The sequence below is a fragment of the Macrotis lagotis genome, chromosome 4 (genome assembly GCF_037893015.1).
Source record: "Macrotis lagotis isolate mMagLag1 chromosome 4, bilby.v1.9.chrom.fasta, whole genome shotgun sequence".
Lineage (NCBI taxonomy): Eukaryota > Metazoa > Chordata > Mammalia > Peramelemorphia > Peramelidae > Macrotis > Macrotis lagotis.
Genome location: NC_133661.1, coordinates 189,910,027 through 189,935,890, shown reverse-complemented (window position 1 = coordinate 189,935,890; position 25,864 = coordinate 189,910,027). Strand labels below are relative to the sequence as shown.

The 25,864-nt window shown below is 34.0% G+C and overlaps 2 protein-coding genes across 2 annotated transcripts; both read left to right on the top strand.

Moving 5' to 3' along the window:
• Nucleotides 1-4,565: 4,565 nt before the first annotated feature.
• LOC141520221 (olfactory receptor 4F15-like) lies at nt 4,566-5,513 on the top strand. The gene has a single exon (XM_074232018.1). It carries the CDS (start codon nt 4,575-4,577, stop codon nt 5,511-5,513), a length of 939 nt encoding a protein of 312 aa, XP_074088119.1. The 5' UTR covers nt 4,566-4,574.
• A 12,179-nt stretch (nt 5,514-17,692) lies between these two features.
• Nucleotides 17,693-18,634, top strand: LOC141520220 (olfactory receptor 4F6-like). The gene has a single exon (XM_074232017.1). It carries the CDS (start codon nt 17,693-17,695, stop codon nt 18,632-18,634), a length of 942 nt encoding a protein of 313 aa, XP_074088118.1.
• Nucleotides 18,635-25,864: the final 7,230 nt, after the last annotated feature.

Sequence of the window (25,864 nt, the reverse complement as noted above, 5' to 3'; positions counted from 1 at the left end):
TTATACTATTTCATTGTCTTTCATGCTTTAAAAATATTCGTTTTTATGTTTATCTTGATTTCATGAATTTATTTTTGTTCCTTATGTGAAACCGAATGCAACTCCAATTTAAAAAATTATTAGATGCATAGTAAATTTGTTACAATTCCAATTGCAACTTTTTGAATGTTTTGATTACTTATATTCAATTTCTTTCAGAATTTAGGAGATTTGGGTTATGAGAGGAGGTACTGGAGGGATGAAGAGAGAATAAAAAGAGAAAAAATAAACTATCTAGACTTGTGAAGTGATGCTTTGAATATATAATAATCAAATCATTGGGCATTTATACTCCATGTTATGATCATTAAAATGAAAATGATATTTTTATGGGTCTGTCTTTCAAACTTTTTTTATGTTTGCCACATATCCTTCAAAGAGACAATATATTTATTGTTACCATATTTTCATTTCTCCCAAATTTCTTATCTATGCAACAGTAACACCTGACTTCTCTCTTATTCCTAATGGGAGGTTTCAGATATTTACACTGTAAATATTCTCTCTCCCTTTTCACATTCCAAAGGATCCCATTCTTCCAGAACAGCTACCCTAAGAATATCTTATTTCACACTAATCAGGATAGTATTTCTCTTAGTACTCAGAAATTTATTTGCATCCTCTCTCCCTCTATTTTATCCCCAAGCAACCTTTTCAGGATTTTTCCCTCTTGGGAAAAATAGTGACTCCAACAAACAATTACCAAGGGAAATAATCATGATCCAGGTATTAGAGGTCTGAGCAGCATCATTGGGTCACTAGCAAAGCAACTAATTATGTTGCTTGCTCATACGGAAGGACTTAATATAACTCCTTTTCTTTAGAGGTTACTAAACTACAGGGGAAAGATTAATGCCTTTTGAGTTTTTTCATTCTTAATTATAATGTTATATTTTGTCTCAAAACAGGTGAGATGAATACTTGTAAAACTATTACATTTTAATAATTATCTTCCTTTTTTTCTAGAATGCCTGTTCTGTTTCTTCCTCAGATTCCTTTCCCTCTTGTATATTTTAAATTTCCATTCTTCAAAATAATACAGATATGTAAGATTATTAAGCAGCAATATGAATATAGAAAATCACATTTTCCACAAGCTTTTGCTATTTATAATTTCTCTTTTTTAGGTTAATTAATAATTTAAGGATATTTGGTATTTCTCATTCCTTTTCCTCATGTTTGTATCTTAAAATTTCTGAAAGCCAGGTGTATATTAACTACACCTGGTGGCAATAGTCAATAAGAGTATTGTGTGGTTATCTTGACAGTTTGTAATCAATTTATCCCATGATAAGGAATGGTGATAGAATCATTAATAAAATAATTGTGACCAACAGTTATGGAAGGGATTCCTTTTCCAAGGAGTTTTAGGTTTTTGAAGGAGCTCAGAGGAAAGATGGATAATAAAGATGAATCAAAGAAAAGGGAATAACAGAACAGCCCGTTTGGAAAGGAATATGCCAATAACTTCAATTTGATTTCAATTTGTTTATATTTTCTAGACATTAGATCAATGATAGCAAGTTTAGACCGAAATTAATGATACTGGAAATGTTCTTGAACCTCCTATTGAAAGGGCAGTTTTAAAATTATATTCCCACATTTCACTTTTCTGATGTAATAGAAGATCAAATTGGTGTAGTGAAGAAACTATTGGTCTGAAAATTAGGGCAGGTGTTTGCAACTAACTAGCTATGTGGGCAAGTTAGTCTGCCTCTTTAATTCTTAATTTTATAATCTGTGAAATGAGAAGTTTTGATTAAATAATCTCTGAAATTCTTATTATTGAATGATTCTGATATTTAATTTTTAGGTTTGAGGAGATGACTCCTTCAGACCTTAGTGATAGAGTCAAAATCTCTAAGAAGAAAAGATGAACAACTCCATTATGGATTTTTGCATGTAGAGAACTCGAGGGAATTCTGCAATCTTGATAATGTTTTCTGAGTAAGTAGAGGAGACAAGTATATCTTCTTTCTCTTCAAATTGGATTGTAGGTTAATTTTTCTTTGTTTTTACTTTGTCTAAAATTTTCAAGATTTATTACCATAATAACAGAACTATTTTAAGGATTTATCTATCCTCACAGTTTTATCAGGGGTTAGTCAATTATTTGGCTCAAGCATTTTTTAAGTGGGACTTTTCTTCCTTTCTTAAGTGTTTTTCTTAAAATAGGTTAGATTACATATCCATTACAGTGTAGTGGAGAGAAAGTTGACCTTGGAATCATTAGTGTATTACAAGAATTTTTAGCTTGAGATCAGTTATTCAATTTGCTAAGAAACACATTTATTTTGGCAGCCTCCATTAACCATGCACCAACCATAATCCCATTATATCCAGTTGGTACAGATTCTCAGGGACAGATTGACAGTACTCATATTAATTTTCCCTCTTTAATCTATCATGGGAATTATCATTTTCAACTTTCTAATAAAATAATTTAAAAAGAACCAAATAAATCAATGCCATCACAATAAAGAAAGAATTTATATATGACCAGGTATGATATACTATTTTAGATTGAAGTAGATATATTATGGCACTTGTTTCAGGAAGAGAGTATTAAAGTCATTTTTGAGAATATTCATTTACCCATTGCTGTTTGTTTGTCTGCGAAATAAATGATTTTTCTTACACTGTTCTCTCTCTCTCTCTTTTAATTATTCCCTTTCTTGTTTCCTCCTTTCTTGCCCTCTCCTATATTTTTATCTATCCTCTGCTATAGTTATCTTCCTCATTCTTCATTATATTTTTCTACTTTATCCTTTCCTTGTTCCACCTCATCTTTTGGGAAATGATTTGCTTAGTTGTATTTCCTCTGGATATGATTTTTATCTCCTTATACATGATACTTTAGAATATAAAAGGGCACCAGTGATTACAAGTTGATACTAAAATATTTTATAGATTGTTACTATTTTTCATCTCTTGAAATGAGAGGTATTATCTGAAATTTCCCTCTCTATAAATATTTGATAACCAGCCTCCCCACTCATGCAAACAAAGCAAAAAACAGACAATGTATAAAATTTCTGGTAGTACCCAATTTTTAAATATTATTTTATTTTTATCCAATTATATGTTAAAACAATTCTTAACCTTAGTTTCTTTTTTAAGTTTTTATTTTCAAATTCTATCCCTCCTTCCCTCCCCTGCTTTGAGATGATAAACATTCTTATGCGGTTATACATATGTAATCATTTACAATATGGAAAATTATTCATTTTGTGCAGAAAGACTTGAACAAAAGTAGAAGGAAAGTGAAAAACAGTATACTTCAATCTGTATTTAAACAGCATGAGTTATTTCTCTTAAGGTGGATAATATGTTGAATCCTTTCACTTCTCTTGGATCATTGCACTGCTGAGAATAGCTAAGTCATTCACAAATCTTCATTGTATAATATTGCTATTATTTTGTGCAATAGTCTCTTATTCTACCAACTACACTTTGCATCAATTTTCAGTTTTTTTAAATCAACCTACTAGCTATTTTTTTATAGTGCAATGATATGCCATCAAAATTATATACCACAGGGGCAGCTAGGTGGTGTAGTGGATAAAGCACCGGCCCTGGAGTCAGGAGTACCTGGGTTCAAATCTGGTCTCAGACACTTAATAATTACCTAGCTCTGTTGGGCAAGCTACTTAACCCCATTTGCCTTGTAAAAACATAAAAAAAAATTATATACCACAGTTTGTTTAGTTATTCTCTAAATAATGGTTATCCTTTCAATTTAAAATTCTTAGCTACTACAAAAAAGAGCTGCTAGTCTCAATTGCCCTTTAAAAAAGACAAAACAAAACTATTTGTATCTCTTTGTTATATACACCTAATAGTTGTATTGCTGAATCAATGGATATACACAGTTTTATAGACCTTTGGGTATAATTCCAAATTGTTTTTCAGAATTATTGTTTAAGTTCACAAATCTACCAACAAAATATTAGTGTTCCAATTTTTCCACATTTCCTTTAATATTTGTCACCTTTCATTTTTGTTACATTAGCTAATCTTTAGGTATGGGGTGTACCCAAAACTTTCTGAATATTTATCCTATTGAGTGGCCTATTTGTGTATTTCCAAATAAGTGAAAAGAATAGTGGAAATGGATTCAAAACCTAGTTTTCAACAATTATCTAGCTTTATGTCCATAGTCAAGCAATATAATTTCTTCTAACTTTGGTTTCCTCATCTGTAAAATAAGGTAAAAATAGTACTTACACTAAAATTTTCATAGTGTTGTGGTGAGGAAAAGACCTTTAAAATCATATAATGTTACAAAAATGTTTTGTTACTGTTTTAAATAAGTTATTTAAGAAAATGAATTTCCTTCCTTCAATTTTATTGCCTTAATTTTCTCCTACACTATCTTCTGACTATCCTAGTTCTTTGTGCTCTATTATCTCTAACCTACTGTCACATTTCATAGTGGAACAAATAAGTTATCTAATTTTAATTCTCCTAATTATAATTTCTTCCTTTTTATCTACTAGCCAATCACTTCAAAGCCTGAACTACTGATTAAGTCAATGGATGGAGCCAATGATTCTATGGTGACTGAATTTATATTGGAGGGACTTTCTGTTTCTTGGGAGATGAATATTTTCCTGTTTTGTTTCTTCACCTCATTTTTTATGGGAATTCTGCTGGGAAACCTATTCATTGTATTCACAGTGATTTTTGATTCTCATCTGCACTCTCCCATGTATTTCCTGCTGGCCAACCTCTCCCTTCTTGATCTGGGTCTATCTGCTACCACAGTTCCCAGAATGATAGTTGATGTTTTGAGTACTTGCCGAATCATCTCGTTCCCAAGCTGTATGACACAGATATTCTTTATCCATGTTATGGGAGGAACTGAGATGGTTCTTCTTATAGCAATGGCCTTCGATAGATACACAGCAATCTGCAAGCCTCTCCATTATCTGACTATTATGAGCCCCAAAACATGCATTTGTTTTGTAGTGGCTGCCTGGGTGATTGGGGTGCTTCATGCTGTATCTCAGTTTGTTTTTGTCATAAATCTGCCTTTTTGTGGTCCTAACAAGGTTGACAGTTTTTACTGTGACTTTCCTCGGGTCACAAAACTTGCCTGTGTAGATACTCACATAGTGGATAATGTGGTCACTGCTAATAGTGGACTTATTTCCATGGGCACCTTCTTCCTGTTGATTATTTCCTATATTTTCATCCTGGTTACAGTCAGGCATCACTCTTCAGTTGGTTTATCAAAAGCTTTTTCCACACTGTCAGCTCATATCACAGTGGTATTCTTATACTTTACTCCATGCTTCTTTGTCTATGTATGGCCATTCCCCACATTGTCACTGGACAAATTTTTGATCATTCTTGACTTTGTTGTTACCCCTGTCTTGAATCCTGCAATCTATACATTTAGAAACAAGGATATGAAGGTGGCAATGAAAAGACTTAGCAGGCAACTTGTGGGTTCTAAGGAGTCTTCTTGAAGGATTTTATTCAACAAAGCCATAGTATGCTTCAGTCTTATGTTGACCACCTAAGGTTGTAAAAAAAAATCATTATCTTGGGAGAAACTAAGAAATTCCTTCAGAGAGCACATTATTCATCCTTGGAAATTATCCTAAATCATGGTTGTAGAATTTTTTGACAGATGGTTGTTGAGTGGCATATCCCAGACTTAACAGTAAAGGTAATTCTTTGGTTAATACTCATTCTCAACACATTTAATTATTTTAGTGCCTTACGACATGCCTCCTCTGATGTTATTAAATTGTTCAAAGACAATATTATATGAGGTAAGACAATCTTAACATGGATAATTATTTCCAAAGGAACAGAGAGGAATGTACTAGAAATGCATAGAACTCCTAAGCTGAGGAAGTCAATAACAAGTCAAAAACCATTTATTAGACACTTATTATGTTCAAGGAAGTGTGCTTAATAAAAAGAAAAACCAAAAAAATCCCTGTTCTCAAGGAACTCACAATCTAATAGGGAGACAATATGTAAAAAAATAAACCCTATGAATTTACAAAATATCGAAATCAACAATTATATAATGAGGAAAATCAATGTAGGGGTACAAGTCAGACTGACTAAGCAGTTGGTCTAAAGGCCTTACAATTTAACTAAATAAGGGTAGAGTTTGACTTTAGTTTCAATATAACTGTTAATTTAGTCCATTGAACATTTACCACTATGTGTACAAAATTATTCTTGGGAAATGGCAATGTTGGTCAAGGTTTTACTTAATATTCTCAACTATTAGTAAGCTTGGTGAGAAACACCTCTATAAAATAATCAGCATTTTCATTGAAATTCAATGGTTTCAATGAATAAAAATGTATTTATATAAGATAATATATGATAAAGTTCAAATTCCTTAAAATGACAATCAGGTCCTTTCATATATCTCTAATCTATTTTTTCAGATTCTTTTCCCATGATTCTCACCAAATTGTGGTATTCACCATCCAAAATCATTTCTCAAGACTTGTTCTTCTAGGTTATTACATGTACTACAGTAGTACTTATAACCATAATGTCTTCCTCAGCCATTGCTGCCTGCTCACATCCTTTCTATAATTCAAAGTTCAATTTAAAAAATGTAATCCATCAAAAAACAGCTAAGAGGTACAGTAGATGGAGTGCTGGACCTGGAATTAGTAAAGCTCATCTTTCTAAGTTCAAATCTGGTCTCAAACACTTACTAGTTATGTAATCTTGGGCAAGTTACTTAGTCCCATTTACCTCAGTCTGTAAAATGAGCTGGAAAAGAAAATGGCAAACCATTCCAGTATTTTTACAAAGAAAACCCCACATAGAGTCATGAAGAGCTGGGCATGACTGAAATGACTGAGCAACAATAATTATCTATTAAAATTGATAATTCCTTATCCTTTCCAACTCCCCCAGGAGTAAATCCTTTATCTCTCCGCTAATTTCATAGCTCTTTCAACTCCCATAAGGCAGGTATCTACTTGCTGAAATGGATCTGTGATTGCCTTGATTCAGGCATTTCCTCCAGTGAGAAATCACAAATCACAATCCACACTTACTTCTGTGCTGCCTTGGTCCTTGACTTTCCAAAAGAGCACCATGTGTGTTATACACCCAAATTCCTGGGAGTCTTTCTTGATTTCTCTCAACATCATGAACTTACATCATGTTCTTACATCATGTAACAATGGGAATTTCTTAGTTTTGATCTGTGTTCCCTTGCTTTTTCATTATGAACAATATAGTTCTCCTTATCATAATGCCTTAAAGATTTTCTTTATACCTACAGCAGCTAGGTTGTGTAGTGGATAGAGTACTGACCTTGAAATCAGGAGGACAGGAATTTGAATCTGCCTCAGATGCTTGATACTTACTAGTAGTGTGACCTTGGGCAAGTCACTTAACTTTGATTGCTTTGTATCCAGGACTATCTCCAGTCATTGTGATTCATATCTGGTTGCTGGGCCCAGATGACTCTGGAGTAGAAAGTGAGGAGTAGAAAGTAGCATAGCACCTCTTCACTCAAAACCAATTCATGTGCTTGTCATGGCATCATCTCCTTAATGACATGGACTTCTTTGAGAGTGAAACACAAACATCATCATCATCAACTTTATGCACATTCTTCCTTTGAGCTACTTATTTGTGACATGCTGCAATTTCTTTACACCCAATGGTATTATCTGTTCACTCTCTGTGATATTCATTTTTATTTCTTCAGAGATAATAGTGTTCCATGGCTTATTGTCATATAGCAATAATGGCAAAATGCTAGTGTTGAAGATATGGGCCTTTATTTTCATTAGAAATTTGGAGGTCAATAACAAAGCTTTGCAATTGTCCAAAAGTCAAAAATAAGATATGAATGACCAAAAAATGAGAAATGAAGGGGGGGGAAATAACATTGATGCTAATTATGACAATTTCATATTCATTTAATCAGTATGTATTAATTGCCATTTTGAGACCATTATGCAACATCTAATGGAAAGAAAAGTCAGAAATTTGAGAAATATAATTTCACAAAATGCTGAGAATCAATAGACAAAAAAAATAAATCTTAACAAGAGACTCAATAAGGAAAGTCGTGAAGGCATTTATGGATGAACTGGAAAGATATCTATGAATGGAGAAAGGCTAGAAAAAATTGGAAAAACTTTTTTGCAATAATTTTTCTATCAAAGATGATGGAGTCACTTTTAGATTTTAATGAGATAGTCCTAAGTTTGTTTCTTGAGAAAATAGAAAGGTACTGATGGTAACAAAGATAGAAAAAGCAACAAGATCTGACTAATATTTTTTTAAAAAGTTTGTGCTGTAGATGGGGCAATTTTTAGGGCACTGAGAGTTCAATTCTTTAGAAATCTGACAGAGAAATATATCACAGTGTAGAGAAAAGTATTGCATCTAATTATTTTAAAAAGTTACCAAGAACATCAATATCACACTAAGACCAACTTTTTCATCAACATGTTTATGAGAATAATTTGCAGATGCATAGAGGATTGTGCTTAATGAGGGAATTAGAAAGAAATGAGTAGGTTTTTACAAGCATTACTCCTAAGTAGTCTTTTTTTTTTAAAAAAAATTGACAAAAAGACATTTTGTTTCTTGTTCAGTCATGTCTAACACTTTGTGGCCCTATAAACCGTAAAATGGTAAGTCCTTCTAATCTCCATTATATCCCAAAGTCTGTCCAAGCTCCTATTTGTTGCTTCCGTGACACTATCTGAAAGATGTAGAAAATGCAAAATTCTACTGCTCTTAACATTTGTTAATGAAGGTGCAAAATACTATGTCAAAGATTTTTCTCTAATGAAGTATTTCCTGTGTATGTCAAAATTGTGCAAAATTCCTTGAAAGATAAAAATAATTAAGATAACCTTGTTTGATGACTCTTTGATCTTTAATATCAAGTGAAGTTTAAAAAGCCATATGTTTATCAAAGTTGGGCATAGTCAGAGGAGATTTCAAAGAAGAGGAGTCTACATCAATGAGGGATTTCTTATAGAACAGGAGTTTTTAACTTGGAGCTCATAAATTATTTAAAAATATTTTGATATAATTAATTTTGGCAAACAATATTTTGTTAAGATAAAGATTTTAATAAAACTGATTTCTTTTATGATCCTGTATATTTTATTATGGAAAAGTTTCCATAGCCTTCACCAAACCCTCAGAGGGGTTCATGTCCATGACATAAAAGAATTAAGAAGCCCTGCTATAGATGGTAAGATGCTTTAAAGTCATCCAAAATGTTGCTCAGCATACTCCCAAGTGAGATCCATTATTTTTCTAGAGTTTGATGTAAATATCCTCTGAATAAATATCAAATAGATTATTATCTAGTGCTCCAAATAATGTGGGGCCCAAGAGTTCCTAACCCTTCTGAACTTCTCTCTTACTGTGAAGGTCAGCAACATACTGTCTATCATCTTGGTTCACAGGTTGGGTATCATCTTTGGTTCCTCACTTTCTTCTCTCCTTCAATTGGTTGCCAAGATTTGTCAATGTTATCTTTGTAACATCTCCTACATATGACCACTTCTCTTTTCTAACACAGCTACTACACTGTTATAGGCCCTCATCTTATACCCAGGCGATTGCAATATCTTGCTAGTTGAACACCCTGTCTCAAATCTGTTCCTACTGCAGTCCATTCGACTGTCAAATAAATAAGATTAATTTTCCTAAAAATGCAGATTTGATCATTTTACCTTCCTATTTAATAAACTCCAGTGACTAATTATTAACTCTATGTTCAAATGCAAAATCTTTTTTTGGGACAAAGTTTTTCATAAGCTCTCCTTTCCACTCCTCCCTCCCATCTTCGGTGATCTAGGGTAACTGACTTCCTTGTTCCTCACACAGGATACTCTATTTCCAGACTCCAGGTATTTCCCTGTGTCTGGAATAATTCCCCTCCTTTGTCACTGTCTCCTGACTTAATTGGCTCCTCTGGAGTCTTTTAAATCCTATCTTCTATGAGAAGCTTTTCTTGATCTCTTTTAATGTTAAAACCTTTCTTGTGCTGATTATCTGTCCTATTAGCACAGTTATTTGCATGTTGTCTCCCTCAGTAGACTTCAAGCTCCTTTAGGGGAGGAATTGTCTTTGAATCTCCAGAGATTAGCTCAGTACTTCATAGTAAATGCTTAATAAAGAATTATTAACTGAATGACTCATTTCAATGGCCTGGCAGGTACCCCACCAGATATTTACCTGATGTTCAAGATACTCTATTGGTCTTCATCCCTTGAAACATGATTTAAGAATTCCTTCTTATGGATTTATTCAGAGGCCACAATTATTTAAAAACAAAATGTCTAATGAAATGGAAAAGTAAGAAAAGTAACAACAATACATTTTCTTCATAGACTTTGAGCATCTTCTCCAACAAATATATCCCGCATTAGTGGGAGGAATGGATGTATGTTTGGGGAAAAAAGTGGAAGAGCACAAATATAGAAACTTAGATCCACATATGGAAAGGAACGTTAAAATAAAATATGAACAAAACGATAGACTAACCATTTGGCAAGAGGGAATCTCATACACTTTTATGGCATCCAGGTGATTTCAATAGATTCTGGGAGAAAGCATAGAAGAGATTTCCAATGTAGATTTTTCATCTGTAAAATGAGATGGAGTAAATGGCATGTACATTATATCAATAATTTTTGGAGGCCTAATAGTATAGGATCTATATTCTTCTCATTATGAAAAATGAAAAAGCAGAAATATGATTGGGGTTTATTGCAAGCATTAAACTCTTTATATTAGTTTTGGTAGTAGAAGACTGATGTTTAGATAGTCAAAAAAGGGAAGGATTAATGCAGGAAGTAAGCAAACAAGTTGAGCAGGTGAATTCATTTAGGACAAATTTGAGGGCCTTTAAGATATTTTGGAAAAGCTAAGTGATATAGTGGATAGAGTACTAGGCATGGAGTTGGGAAGATTCATCAAATCTGGCCTCACACTTACTAGCTATGTGACCCTGGGCAAATCAATTTAGCTCTGTTTAATTTCCTTATCTGTAAAGTGAGCTAGAATAGCAAATGGTAAACCATTCCAATTTTTTTGCCAAGAAAATCCCAAATAGAATCACAAAAAAAGTTGTACATGACGGAAAAATCTAAACAATAAGAACAAAAATGATCCTTATGTTTGCTTTCTTCAACCTCAAGCAGCAAATAGAATTTCCTATGAATATTCTCATATATTGCTAGAGGATCCCACTATGATATGTTTCAGTCAAATGTATTATATAAAACTAATTTCTCTATGTTTTAAACTTGTCCCAAATCATATGATAGTTATAGATAAGTCTTCATAGGCTTTGGAAATCTTTAGGCTATCTTCCATCTTAAGATCTATTAATTTCTGTAGAAAATCTAAGGATTTTTTTCCTACAAAAATCCCCACTATAAAGAGTTTAATGCTTTCAATAAGTCCTATTTTCAAAATCAACTCCCTCATTTTATAGGTGAAAACACACATTGGAAAAAGTTTTTGAACAGATGATTTTTCCATTTAAGAAGAATGCTCAGATCAACCAATGTCTCATTTCTCTCCAAGATGCACTCTAGATTTTCTCTGCCCAGGTACCTTTGTCTAACCTCCCCCACCCCAATCCCTTTTTTAGTTTCTTTTAATGCATTTTGTTGCTCCATTAGAAAGTACATACTTTGAGAACAGTGTATGCTTTGCTTTCTGTTTGTATTCCTAGTACTTAGCATTGTAGTTGGCCCATAGTAAGTGCTTAATCACTTTTTGACTTACTGGGAGAGAGGTTAAATATATATTTTCAAGGTCATATAGATTGTAAGTAACAGAGGTATAACTTGAATCCATGTTATCTGATTTCTAGTACAGTACTATTTTCCATCTCTACCAAACATTGTTTCAAGGGAGAAGAGGTGGTTTCAGCCATAGACTCACAGAAGGAGAGTTTGGTTGTCTATCTCTTTTTTGGATATTAAGATCATGACCTTTGAAATATGGTCCTAGAATTTCTTTCTTCTCATTACCTGCTTGTTTCCCCTTATTTGCTCATTCTGTGACTACTCTCCCTCTCCCAACTCAATCATGCCAAATGGCATCACTATAGAAATTTATTTACCCTATGGGGTTATTTCACATCAACTGAAAGATAATTTAGGGGGCATGAGACACTTCTTTTCATCTTCTCTTGTTCCCTTTGTTTCATCACCAGGCAACATTTCCAGTGTTTTACCGCTGGGGAAAACCAGTATGATTCCAAAACATGATTACCAGGGGGAGTCAATGAAGGACTGGGGAACAAAGATTTCAGCAATATTAATGGGTCACTAACATCCAGAGCAATTAAATAACTTTATTCCTACTAAGGAAGATACTTATATGATTCTTTTTCTCCCTTTGGTAGTTTTCATAATACAATGGGAAAGGTTAAGGTCCCTCTGTTTTTCCAAATATGAAGATGCTTTTGCCTCAAGTTCAATAAGAAAACAGGTAGATGTGAAAAATATTTTTATGGTCCATTCTTGCTTTTCATTACTGTCTTCTCTCCTCCCTTTCCACTCTAATTCTTTTTTTGTCTTCCTGTATCATTTTTCTTTGTACTCCAAATTATATTCTTTCCTTTTATTCTATTTCACATCATATCACATCTATTTCATGATGGCTTGGAGCTGTCATGCAATAAGATGTTACCTAAAACATTCATCTTTGGTGAATTGATGTGTTCTTTTCTCTCTTATCTCCATTATCACTTCCATGTTCAATTTCTTCTAGGAATCAAGTAGCTCAAGTCTAGTACCTGATTATCATTATACCCTCTTAATCTTTGAATAGACTAGATAGAATCAAGTTCTATTGTAGGTGAAAAGGGAAGAGAATCTCCAGCTCCAAATTGGAGAAGGCACTGTTAATTTGATCAATTAACTTTGTAGCTAGTCTGAATATTGGAATTATTTTTAGAGATTGGATACTGATCAATAGTTTTGAGACTGAATAATTTAGGGTTAGTTAAGTGAATGGGATTTAATAATCAACAGTTTTATAGTGGGAAGGTAGTTCAAAAGTCAACTAAGCCAATTTTACAGATGAGGAAAAATCAGACCCACAGAGGAGAAATGATTTTCCAAATATAATGGAAAAAGTGGACTTCAAACCCCTGCCTTATAGTAGAGTACTTTATACTTAAATGGTAAAAAGAAAGCCTTTTGCAATATGTGTTTAAACTGTTAAGAGAAGCAGAAGTGGAGAGAATAAGAGAAATAATCTTTTTCAGTAGCAGTTTAATTATCTCCAAAATGGGAGAAATAATACTTTCATTGGAGGAAGTGCTTATATGATAACATAAATAATAATAATGAGGTTGTTGAATAATGAAAAAATGCAAAGCATCACAATACAGAGAGGATAGGGCACTGAAATGAAAGTTAGGAAGACCTGGTACATGTCAAATCAGATTTTTGCTAGATGTCTAACTTTGGTCAAGTAGCAACTTTGTGCCTTATTTTCCTCATCTGTAAAATGAAAAGATTGCACTTAAGGATCTCTTCCAATTCTAAATCTGTGATCCTTTGAAGACAGTATACAGGGAAAAATATTTCATGAGTTTTGTTATAGGAGACTGATTTTGGATTGGTTTAATTCCAGTGACTTCTGAACCCCTATCAAGACCAACGAGGCTACATTTGCTCTCCAAGTTGGAGAATAGCTCCTCCTTAAATTAATTTTTAATAGGGTATATGATGGAAAATATACACAGTGTGGTGAAGTCAAAGAACATTGGAATAAAAATCCAGAACCTGAATTCTAACCTGCTCAGTGGTTTATGTGCTATTGATTATATTAAATTATTTGGCCTTATTTTCTCTTCTGCAAAATCAAGGGGTTAGATTATTTCATTTCAACTCTACCAAAAGATTTGATTCTGCTCTCCACCTTTGTTCCATTCAAGTGTATGCCTGCATCCCAGGTTTGAGAAAAAGACTCCCCCAGGTCCTTCAGTGGTAGAGCCAAAAATTTCCAATAGGGAAAGACTCTGCTGGGGACCTGGGCATCTAGAGAACTCCTGGGAGTGTCACAAATTTTACATTGTTTTCCAAATAATAAGAGGGGCCTCCTTTTTTTTTAAATGAGATTAGGAAAACCTTTTCTTTCTGGCTCTTTATTCTCATTCAAGTTCTCATGATTTTTTCCTTTCTGAACAGAGCTAGAATTGTAATAGAAATTGATTTAGTCCTCCATTTACTTAGTTATTCAGCATTTGCATGTTAAAGTCCAATGTTTTTGAGAGTATAAAATATTCTATGGGATTTTCCAGGTTGCCTTCTCATTTTTATCTCCCTTAAGAAATAGTCAGAATTCTATATATGATTAATATTTAAGAAAGAGAATGCACAGGATGCTTTGGATTGGATAAAATCCTCCAAGGAGGTTGAAAGGATGCTTTTGATGAATATTTTCCAAGTTTTTTTTTTGTTTTTTTGGTTTGTTTGATGGTGACACATTAATCAAATTGTAGGAAAAACATAAAAGGATAATTGGGTTCCCACTTAACTTCATCTACACCTTGTCATATTCAATTAGTGTGTACATGTAAAACTCTCTCTCTCTCTCTCTCTCTCTCTCTCATACACACACACACACATATACACACACATACACACACACACACACACACACACACACACACACACACACACAGAACACATCTATCTATGTCAGTATTACCAATAATCTCAATCCTTCAAAATAGTTGTAAATGACAAAAGGGAATGTGGAAACCAAAACTTAAATGACTTCTCAGATCTTTTTCATGATACACTAGCATTTTACCAATGTACCTATGCAGTTAGTTATAACTGGAAATATTCAAAAATCATATGTCTCTTAGTTTTCTCCTTTGTAATTGTTATTCTCTTTCTTTATTTTCCTTTTCTTTACTCTCTTTCTTTTCTTATTTTGCCCTGCTTCTTTATCAATCACATTTCCTCTTTCATTTTAACTCTTGTCATTTCTTTCTCTTCTCTTCCTTTTTTAACCTTTGTGTTCTACTTATTCCTTTGAACATCAAACCTCTTATTGGCATTATTTAGATCTCTTGAACTTCCTTACTGTCTTTTTTTTGAACATGGAGACTTAATTCATAAAGATTCTTCAATGACCATGTAAATTCATCCTTTCAGAATGTTTTAAAATTGACAGAATTTTCTCACAAAAATCTTGTGAGGCATATAATATGAACATTATTATCCCTATTGTACAAAACAAATAAATGATTTGTTTTGGGGAATCATCATCTAGTAGTTGGCTTTAGAATTTCTGTCCAGATTTTCTAGGATCATTTAATAAATAGATAATATACACAAACACACATAGCTATTTACATATACACACATATACACATACACATGAACATACATATCTATCTATCTCTTTATATATACCCATCTATGAGCTGGTTAAAGCATTTTTGGGTTCATGGACAGATATTAGATTTTCTTCTCGTTAATATTTGTGAAGAATAGTCTGTCACTTTTCAGTACTTTCAGCTTCTTGTACACAGTTTTGACACTCAATATGACTAGATTTTTTCAAGTAATACCTTTATTACCTTGCTTGACAAGATGATACAGTGAATCTTGTAGTTGATAAAAAAAAATTATATTGTTTAGGGAAGGCAATATGAGTTCTTGGTTCTATTTTTCATTTTCTAAGATCAAAGAGTCTGATGTTGAACTCAGGAGGTCACAGATAATATTCTGGGATCTCAATGATTTTCTATATTAGGTTAGGAATTTCATTTGATTTGATATGAGATTCTCTTGAAGAAATTGAGTTGTTAGGAAGCATACAGAAAAGTTAGAGGAAGATTAGTTCTATCTTAGAATGTCACAACTACAAATTAATTTAGAAATAATAACTTCCATCATTTTTCATTTGACTGTTGTTATATACACTCATTCCTTAGGTAGACTCTATACAAACAAGTAAACTTGTAGAAAAAATGAAGAAAATCTCTAGTTCCAAACAGAGAAAAGATATTATCTTCTTATTTTGAAGTTGATAACACAGTGAACTGCTTTATTCTAAATATCTTAAAGGAAAAGTTGTGATTAGAAGCTTATTCTCCCATCTTATTCTAATGCTCCTTCCAATATTCCAAATCTGCTCTCATACCACTGTTTTTTTCCAGATGAAAGCAAATTCATTCCACTTCCCCTCCTCAAACCTTCTGATCAATATTTCTATGTGGTTATTGAATAGCATTATACTAGTTCAGATGAGGAAAAGGTAGTAAAAGAGCAGAACCATAACCAGGAATTGTTGTGCCTGTTTCAAAGGGTAAGAAAGGCTCCTCCAATTAGAGATGTGTAGTGAGAAGCGGGGGAAACAATTAGAGAACGAGTACAGAGGGTAGAATGGAATGTGAAGTATGGAGCCTTCAAATTAATCCAATGAATACCTAGTTATCTTGGATATTAGAGAACATGATGACAAAATATAACAGAACAGTCTTCAAATAGCCCATGTTTTACTATAGGAATGTTAAATATGAAAAGAAATCAGAGGTTTGCCTAATAACTTCTCTCAGGCATAGCAGATATGTACCTATATAGTCTCACTTTCACTTTGTATGGAGAAATGATGTCAGAAAGGTGTATAATATTTTGTTCTTGGTAACTTATGTTGGCTCATTAGTCTGTGGGAGGCTCCCTCCCATCCTATCCTATTGTTCTGGGATTCTTCTGTTCTAGGAATTATCTAGTCCTGGTTTAATCTCCTCCTTCCCCTGATTATTAACCACTATTATTTGGAAGGAGGTCCATTCTCAAGCCCACTATTCAGTGGCAGGGAAACCTTCATCTAACTCCACTTCAACTCTTCCTTCCTGACCGTGGTTTGGTTGGGGCTGCCCAAGTTGTTAGAGCCACAATGACCTGTGAGAAGAAGAGACTTTTGATTGGCCAACTTTTTCATCAGTTGACAGAGGGGTGGTAGTGTATGTATAATATTCATAGGTTTATATGAAGATATAGGGTTTATTGAAGATATAGGTTTATTGAAAGTCCTGTTAATCCTATGTTACCCCCCTTGTAATCTATGGAAGATTTTGGTTGATCTCATCATGAACCTCTAAGAACTTGTGCAAACTAACTCAAATGTTAGAAAATTCAGGCTTAAACATGTTTTGAGCATGAATTTAATATGTAATGTAAGCTGTGGAAATTCCATTATTTATAATAGGATAGAATGTATTGAGACCATTATGGAAAATAAATATGTTTGCTTGATACTTCTGTTTTCCAAGATTCCTGTATTGCTAGGGTTCATATTTTCTTCCTCCTCCTTCTCCACTTTCTTCTTCTTCTTCTTCTTCTTCTTCTTCTTCTTCTTCTTCTTCTTCTTCTTTTTCCTCTTCCTCTTCCTCCCCCTCCTTATCCTCATCCTCCACCATATCTGCTCTTGAGAATTTTTTCTTCTATTTCTTAACCTTTCATTTGCTGATCTACTCTCATTACCCTTCTAGTTTCTTGCCTCTTCAAAACCTCTGACCCAAGGCCTCTTGAAGTTTCTGGTACAACATGTACTTTTCATCTCCACAAATTTTAATTCCTTCCTTGTTTTCTATTCATAGGTCATTTCAGCAACTGTGGAAACATTTTAATCAATGGATGGAGCAAATGACTCTGTGGTAACTGAATTTGTGCTCCTGGGTCTCTCTTCTTCTTGGGAGGTCAAGATTCTACTCTTTTTATTCTTCTCTTTGTTTTTTATGGGAATCATGCTGGGAAATCTCTTTATTGTATTCACTGTGATTTTTGACCCTCACCTTCACTCCCCTATGTATTTCTTGCTAGCCAACCTCTCCCTCATTGACTTAGGTCTTTCTGCTACCACAGTACCAAGAATGATAGTGGATCTTTTCAGTGAATGTAATACTGTCATTTCCTTCCCAGGTTGTATGACCCAGATGTTCTTTATTCATGTCATGGGAGGAACTGAGATGGTCCTGCTCATAGCCATGGCCTATGATAGATACATAGCAATCTGTAAGCCTCTCCACTATTTGACTATTATGAGTCCAAAAATGTGCATTTACTTTGTAGTGACTGCCTGGATAGTTGGGATGATCCATGCTCTTTCTCAATTTGTTTTTGTTATAAATTTGCCCTTCTGTGGCCCAAACAATGTGGAGAGCTTTTATTGTGACTTTCCTCGGATTATGAAACTTGCCTGCATAGATACCTATGGACTGGAGTTTGTGGTCACAGCCAACAGTGGATTTATCTCCATTGGGACTTTTCTCCTACTGATGATCTCCTACATTTTCATCCTGCTCTCTGTTAAAAAACAATCTGCAGGTGATTTGTCCAAAGCCTTCTTTACTTTATCAGCCCATATTGCTGTAGTGATTTTATTTTTTGGTCCATGTATGTTTCTTTATGTGTGGCCATTTCCTACATTGTCACTTGATAAATTTTTTGCTGTTGTTGACTTTGTTGTCACCCCTGTATTGAATCCTGCTATCTATACATTAAGGAATAAGGATATGAAGACAGCAATGAGAAAACTGAGTAACCAGATTGTGAGTTCTAGGGAGACTTTGTGATATATTTTATTGATTAAATTCAGGAGATATTTTAAGTTTACCAAGATCACCTTGGGATATGTGTCTCTAATTTTCAGCACAAAAAACTGGAGAAGTTGGAAGATAATATGGTATGATAAACTCTTAGAAGTTCATCTAGATGTAAGAATTGAGATGAGTTTGCTCATGTATGAAAATATAAAGATATCTTCTCCTATTGATAAAGATTGCAGGTATTATCCTGAACTATTTTAGGAGGCAGCACATTCAGTTGTCACATGTCTATTCTAGTGCCATATTTTGACCAGACTTTACTGAGGTAAATAAATTTGATGATATGCACTTTTTTCATATACCTGATATTTTCTTGGAGATTCCATGTATCTAATTGATAAAAATAGAAATTTTATGTTTATGTAGCAAACATGGAATAAAGATAGATCAAAATGGTAAAAAACTTCCTCAGTTTTTCTATTATAAAAGTGAATAAGTTTTTTGAACAGGAGTAATTATAAGTCAGTGATACTTAATTGACACTTCTTGAGTCAAACTTGTAAGCTTTCTCCCAAGCTTTGCTAATATGGGAGGGGGGCTATTTTAGAGGTATATAGAGGAGGTATTTCAACTATCAGCAAGGCTTTTGGTATGATCCTGTTGCATTACATTTTCTGTAACTTTTTTATTTTAAATGTGGCTACAGCTCACTATTCCATGATCTGTACCCATCTTATTTATTTATTATTACTTTTTATGTCTGGCTTAGGAAAGAACTATTAACCCACAGAATAGAAACTACCTCCAATTCTCAGTATTTGAGGGAAGGTCAGTTCTTCTTGCATATGGTGATCCATTCAGATAAAAGATCTACAGAACTTGCTTCTTAGATCAGTCTATACTGTGTTATACTGTAGGAAGAAGAATGAACTTTGTGGTCCAGAATATAGAATACTGGGTATAGTCAGGGAGATCTGAATTCAGATTAGCAGATACTTAATAGTTGTGTGATCAAGTCATTTAAGTTCTTCTTGCCTTAATTTCTTCAACAATAAAATTACAGATAATATCTTCAAAAAATTTAGTAAATGCCTGACACATAGAAAGTAGTTAGTTAGGGGCAGCTAGGTGGCACAGTGGATAGAGCACCAGCCCTGGAGTCAGGTGTACCTGAGTTCAAATCTGGCCTCAGACACTTAATAATTACCTAGCTGTGTGGCCTTGGGCAAGCCACTTAACCCCACTGCCTTGCAAAAATCTAAAAAAAAATGATGCTCAACTAAATTAATAGAAATCTTTGTCAAATAAAGGGATGTTCCTAGATTTAAAATTTAAAAAAAGAAAGTAGTTAGGTAAATGCTTGTTTCCCCCACTTTTTTCCTTGTTTTTGGCTAATGGTTGTAAGTATTGATAAAGAATATTGTTACTAGGAAAGGTATACTAGATACCACTATACTTGGTTTCTATAACAAGTATCATTAACTTTTCAATAAGTGGGAATGCATAAGAACTTCCCAAGTTCCTTTTGTGACGCAAGTATACAATACATGTACCACTTGAGTATCCTGTATGGTACTTGGAAAACATAGTAGTTTAAACTACCCAACTTGGTTTACATCCCAACATGTTTGGGAGAAAGTTCCATGGAAGAAACACATACCCTATATCTCTGTTATATTCAATAAACTGTTGGGTCACAATAGATTGTGACTGCATTCTATGAATCTGAGGTTTGTGTGTACTAACAGAAAAAAAATTCCATTTGCTAAAGTACTAGTTTTTTTCACTACTGTAAATTACTCTAGCATCATACCTCAATCAAAATTCAAAATGCTTTTCAGAATTACATAGGATGAGTGCCCTCTGGTGACTCAGTAGAATACTGCAACATTTTAAGCTAATTCACTCCGGGGCCAAAGCTATCTATTTGCTACTTGACTAGTGGCTTCAGTTCATTGCTATATTGTGAACAAACCATGAATTTCATTACATCTTGAATAATTAATATCACATCAGGATATGTTGCATTTTGATAAGATCTTGGAAGGCAGGACGTAAACCAAGTTGGGTTTTTTATGCCAATGGATTGTGATAACTAATGGAAAGGGAATAAGAAGAGGGGTATGCTTGGGATTCAGCTTAGGGGTTGAACTGAATGAAGACAAACCAAAAAAAAAATGCAGGGAAGGGAAAAGCTGATCTGCCCTTGGGATTTTCAAAATTCTCTTGCTTCTGTCCTCTGGTCTGATATTGTCTCTGGATCACCTCTAGGTACTGTTTTATTTACTGATCTCCAACATAGAAGAGAAAATCATGGACAACTTGACTTTCAAAACTTTTTACCACTTGCATACAAAGTTAATGCTACATCCTATATTTCCAAAATGACTTATAGGAAATCTCTTTCAATGGCCAAGGAAAAAGGAAAAAGGAAAAAGGAAAAACTCAAAATTTGTACACCCACATATAAAGCTCCTTATTTCAATCTCTAGACTAAATGATATAAGAGAACTTGAAATCAGTACACTGCTGTATTTTTATTATTTGCAATTTTCTGTCCTATCTGACCTTTTGTGACTCCCCCCCCCTTTATGGGGGAGAGGTTCTTGGCAATCCTACAGTTCTTTTTAAAACTTCTTTCTTCGGGTTATTTTTATAGATGAGAAAACTGAGGCAAACAGAGTTATTTGACTTCATCAAGGATACATAATTAGTAAGTGCCTGCATACAGCTATTGTCAGAAACTGGATTTGATTTCAAGTCTTCCTGATTCCAGATCAGGTGTTCTATCCACTGAATCAATTAATTGCAGGTGATGTTGGAAGATGAATGTCAAAGAGTGTTCTAATTGGTGTAAGACAATTTCTGAAATATTAATTTTGGAAATTTGAGTAGCCATATTGGAAGGACAGAGAAGAATAAAAATTCAATGGAAATTTACAAAGATGAAGAAAATGGCATAGAAGTGCTATGTGATGTGATGATATCACAAAGTAAAAAGGAAAAGTCACAATTTGAATAGAAGACTTTTAATTTGTTCAGTTATAGATCAAGATTGCTTAATGAGTTACTGACTGGGCAATAACTAGAATCCAATCATATTTCCCAGTTCAGTATTCTTTCTATCATATCACCTAATTATCTGTTCACCTTTCCCTTAGTATTGATTTTAGTTACTTTACATGAATTTTTTCTTTATAATAATTTTTATTGATGTATTTCATTTTATATCAAAGTCATTTCTGTATATACCATACTTCACCATCCCTGGCCCCAAATTATTCAAACATTTTCTATAAGAAAGAAAACCAACTGACAGAGACAACATGTAATAATGTATGTTGTATTCTGCTCCAGTATCACGTATATCCAACCAATTAAAGGGGAAGAGGTATATTTCTTCATTTTGTCTATGGACTCACAATGGGACTATTAATTTTCCTAATTAATCAATGATGAGTATCATGTCAGTGTTCTTTTTCATTGACTTTGCTGTAGTTATTCTATATATTGTTCATATTTTGCTCACTCCACTGTGCATTAGTTCATTCCAATGTTTGTTTTTCTGGATTCTTCATACTTTTTTCTTTCTTTCAAATCATTAATATTCTATTATATTAATATAGTAAACTTTTCTCAACTGTTCTCCAATTCATGAACTCCCTATTTCTTTTTACTTCTTTTCTACTACAAAACTGATATTTTGAACATTTTGTCATGAGTGGAAATGGTTGTCATTGGGCTTACATTTTTAAAGCCTACTTTTACATATCTGGGAAAACATAAATACCTTGGAGAGAGAATTTCCATGATGATCATATTAAGGACTCTTGCAACAACTGTATCAATTGACCACTGACCCTTGATGTCAGAATGGGAGCAGTATTTAATTTTAGACATTTTCAATTGTTTAGTATTGTAGACTATTCATTTCTTTAATAATGAATCAGAAATCTATGAGGTTATTGCTATCCTTCCTTTCAGGCATGTAGGTAGGAAGGAAGAAACTAAAGTAAATCAGTGTTAAGGGAAAAAACTTCTATGTATTTCCATTCCCCTGGGGATTAAACGGAGCTTTGATAGAGTGCTGAAGATTGGAGCACTGAAGATTGCTGGAAGAAATCCCCTGCCATATTTGGTAGTCCAAGAACTTTTGTTGCCCAGATCATTTTAAGATTATCTAGAATGTATTCCTTGCCTGGAGAGATTTAGAAACTTTCACTGCCACTTGGATAAGAAACAGCATAGACTTGTGTAACTGGTTGTAACCTACACTATGTTAAACTAACTTTCTAAGAATTGAATTGTCCTCAAATATTTATTCGACTATATGACTTGTCAACTGATTCTGTCCTTTATTCACTATCCAAGGGCAGGCATGGAATCTGAGATGTATTTCTAGGAACTCTTAACCATATCAGGGCTCACATGTAACAACTAAACTAAACTAAAACTAAAACAACTACATTCCTCCCTTTGCCACTTTCTCCACTTCCACCTCCAAACACAGACTTTAAAGTACTCAGGGTAAAAAAAAAACCCTGAGAGTTATGAGTCAGGGATATAATATATTCAGAGAATAATTCAGTGGTTGTTTGGGCAACTAGATTTCTGCCTGGTATTTGAGGTTCAACAGACTTCTCTATGGCATGCAATTTTTTTTTGCAATTAGATTAGCCAAAAGAGACAATTTATTTCTTCCACATCATCATTCAAGTATTATCTGATAATAGCATATATCTATGCAAATGTCTAAAAATTATTCACATTCAGGGGAGTGAGAAGCCTGGAAAATTAGGATCTAGGGTGGGGATTTCATTTTAAGGGGTAGAGAATTCAGAGAGATACATACACTTATTTTATATTGGGGTTAACAGAAGGACAGTAGATCCATTGTAATGGTTGAGGAATCAAGGGGACAAATTGTAGAACACCTTGGGGATGAGAAAATGAATCATGGCTAGGAGAAGCACAAAAGAGAAAGTCAAGTCCCTTTGGGGTTTGGAGTACCTTTCTTCTCTCCTCTTTTTTATCCTGTTTCTTTTTCTCTCTCTGAAGACCATGCTTCCTTTATTATAACTTCTATTTTATAAAATTTTACTACTTTTCATGTTTCCTGTGGTGTTTTTTTGAATATTTCTACTTTGTTGATGACAAATGACATTAAAAATAATTTTTTTTACATTGCCATACCTGTGCTGTGATTTTGTTTCGTCCTCCCTCTCATTTATTCCTACAAAAGTATTGCAGTTACAACATAGTACTGTAACTCTGCAACTATCATATTATAGTAGAGGAACTGCTAGTTCACATGATTAACATAATTATACTCACGCATATAGAGTTGGAAAGTACCTCAGACACAATTTAATCCAATCCCTTATATTTGCAGATAAGTCTGAAATCTATGGTGATGAAATGATTTATCCAATTTCATGTAGATAGGGAATATCAGAGACTGCATTTGAACCCCAAATGTTTGATGATTTATATTTCTTTTATGCTGACTCTTATATTCTCTATTAAGAGTTAATGCTGCCCAGTTGGAGGCAGAACCAAGATAGTGGGAGAGAAACCAGGAAATTCCCTAAGTTCTCCTAGGCTTCCCTCAGAAATTACATTAATCAAACCTCTAAACAGCTTCTGAAACAACAAAATCCATAAAAAAACAGAGTGAAGCATTTTCCAACTTAAGATATCTTTGAAGGACTTCAGACGAGGTATGTCTCACTAAGGTGGAGGGGGACCATGGCTCAGTGCAGGGAGTAGAGCCCAGCATAGGAGCTGGGGTTTGACTACCAGCAGGATGTGGTGGGGTGTGAATGAGATCAGTTGGAGATCTGTGGCCAACCCCCTTGGGTCGCAGCTCAGTGGATCAATGGCCATTTGGGTAGAGCTCCAGATCACCTGTGCAGCTTGTAGAACTAAGCTTGATGGTCCCCAACCAACTGAGCAAATTGCTGGTGTTCACAATACTTTCTGTGAGTGAATCCCACTTCCAACACAAGAAACTTGGAACATTGCCCATGTGGCACAGTAACAGAGCTCAAAATGAACAAGAGAAGTCAGAAAAAGAACCAGATAATAGGGAGCTATTAAGCTATTAAGGAAGATTACAACACTGTCTCAGAAGAGGACAGTAGAAAAAGTACTACATATGAAGCCCCAGACAGGAATAATAATTGATTTCCAACTCTTGGAAGAGCTCAACAAGAATTTGAAAAAAAACATGTAGAAAAATTGGGACAAAAATGCAAGAAAAAATCAACACCTTGCAAATGGAAATACAAAAATTGACTGAAGAAAATAACTCCTTTAAAAAATACAATTGGGCAGGTGGCTAGGTGGCGCAGTGGATAGAGCACTAGCCCTGGAGTCAGGAGTACCTGAGTTCAAATTTGGCCTCAGACAATAATTACTTAGATTGTGTCCTTGGGCAAGCCTCTTAACCCCATTTTCTTTGCAAAATCCTAAAAAAAATACAATTGGGCAAATGGATAAAGATTAAATAAGAGTAGGCAAATAGAAAAGGAAATAGCTCCTTTAAAAATAGTACTGACTAAATGGAAAGGAGATAGCAAAATCTATCTGAAGATATAATTCCTTGAAAAATAGCATTGGAAGGGCAACTAGATTGCATCAGTGGATAGAGCTGTGGCCCAGGAGGGAGAAGACCTGAGTTCAAATCTGATACTTACTTAATAATTATTTAGCTATGTGATCTTGGACAAGACACTTAACCCCATTGCCTTGCCAAAAAAGAAGAGAAAATAAGATTGGGCAAGTGGAAGCTAATGACTCAATGAGACATCAAGAATATTCAAGCAAAATGAAAAAAAATTGAAAAAATAGAAGGAAATGTGAAAGATCTCATTGGAAAACCAACTGGAAAATGAATTTCCTGGAAAATAGATCCAGAAGAGATAATTTAAGAAATAGTGGATTACCAGAAAGCTATGATTAAAAAAAAAGTCAAAACCAAAACCAAAACCAGAGCCTAGACAACATCTTTTAAGAAATAATCAAGGAAATTTGCCCTGATCCTAAAACCAGAGGGTAAAATAGCCATTGAAAGAATACATTGGGATTTGTGGGACAGAGCCAAGATGGCAGCATGAAGCTAACATGCTCTCAGAGCTTTTCCCTACACAAGATTAAATGAAGCCTCTACAGACATTAAAATTACAGACTCCACAAAAAAGAGCAATGAAATTTCTCATCTATAGACATCATGGAGGATTTTCAGTGAAGGTCTGT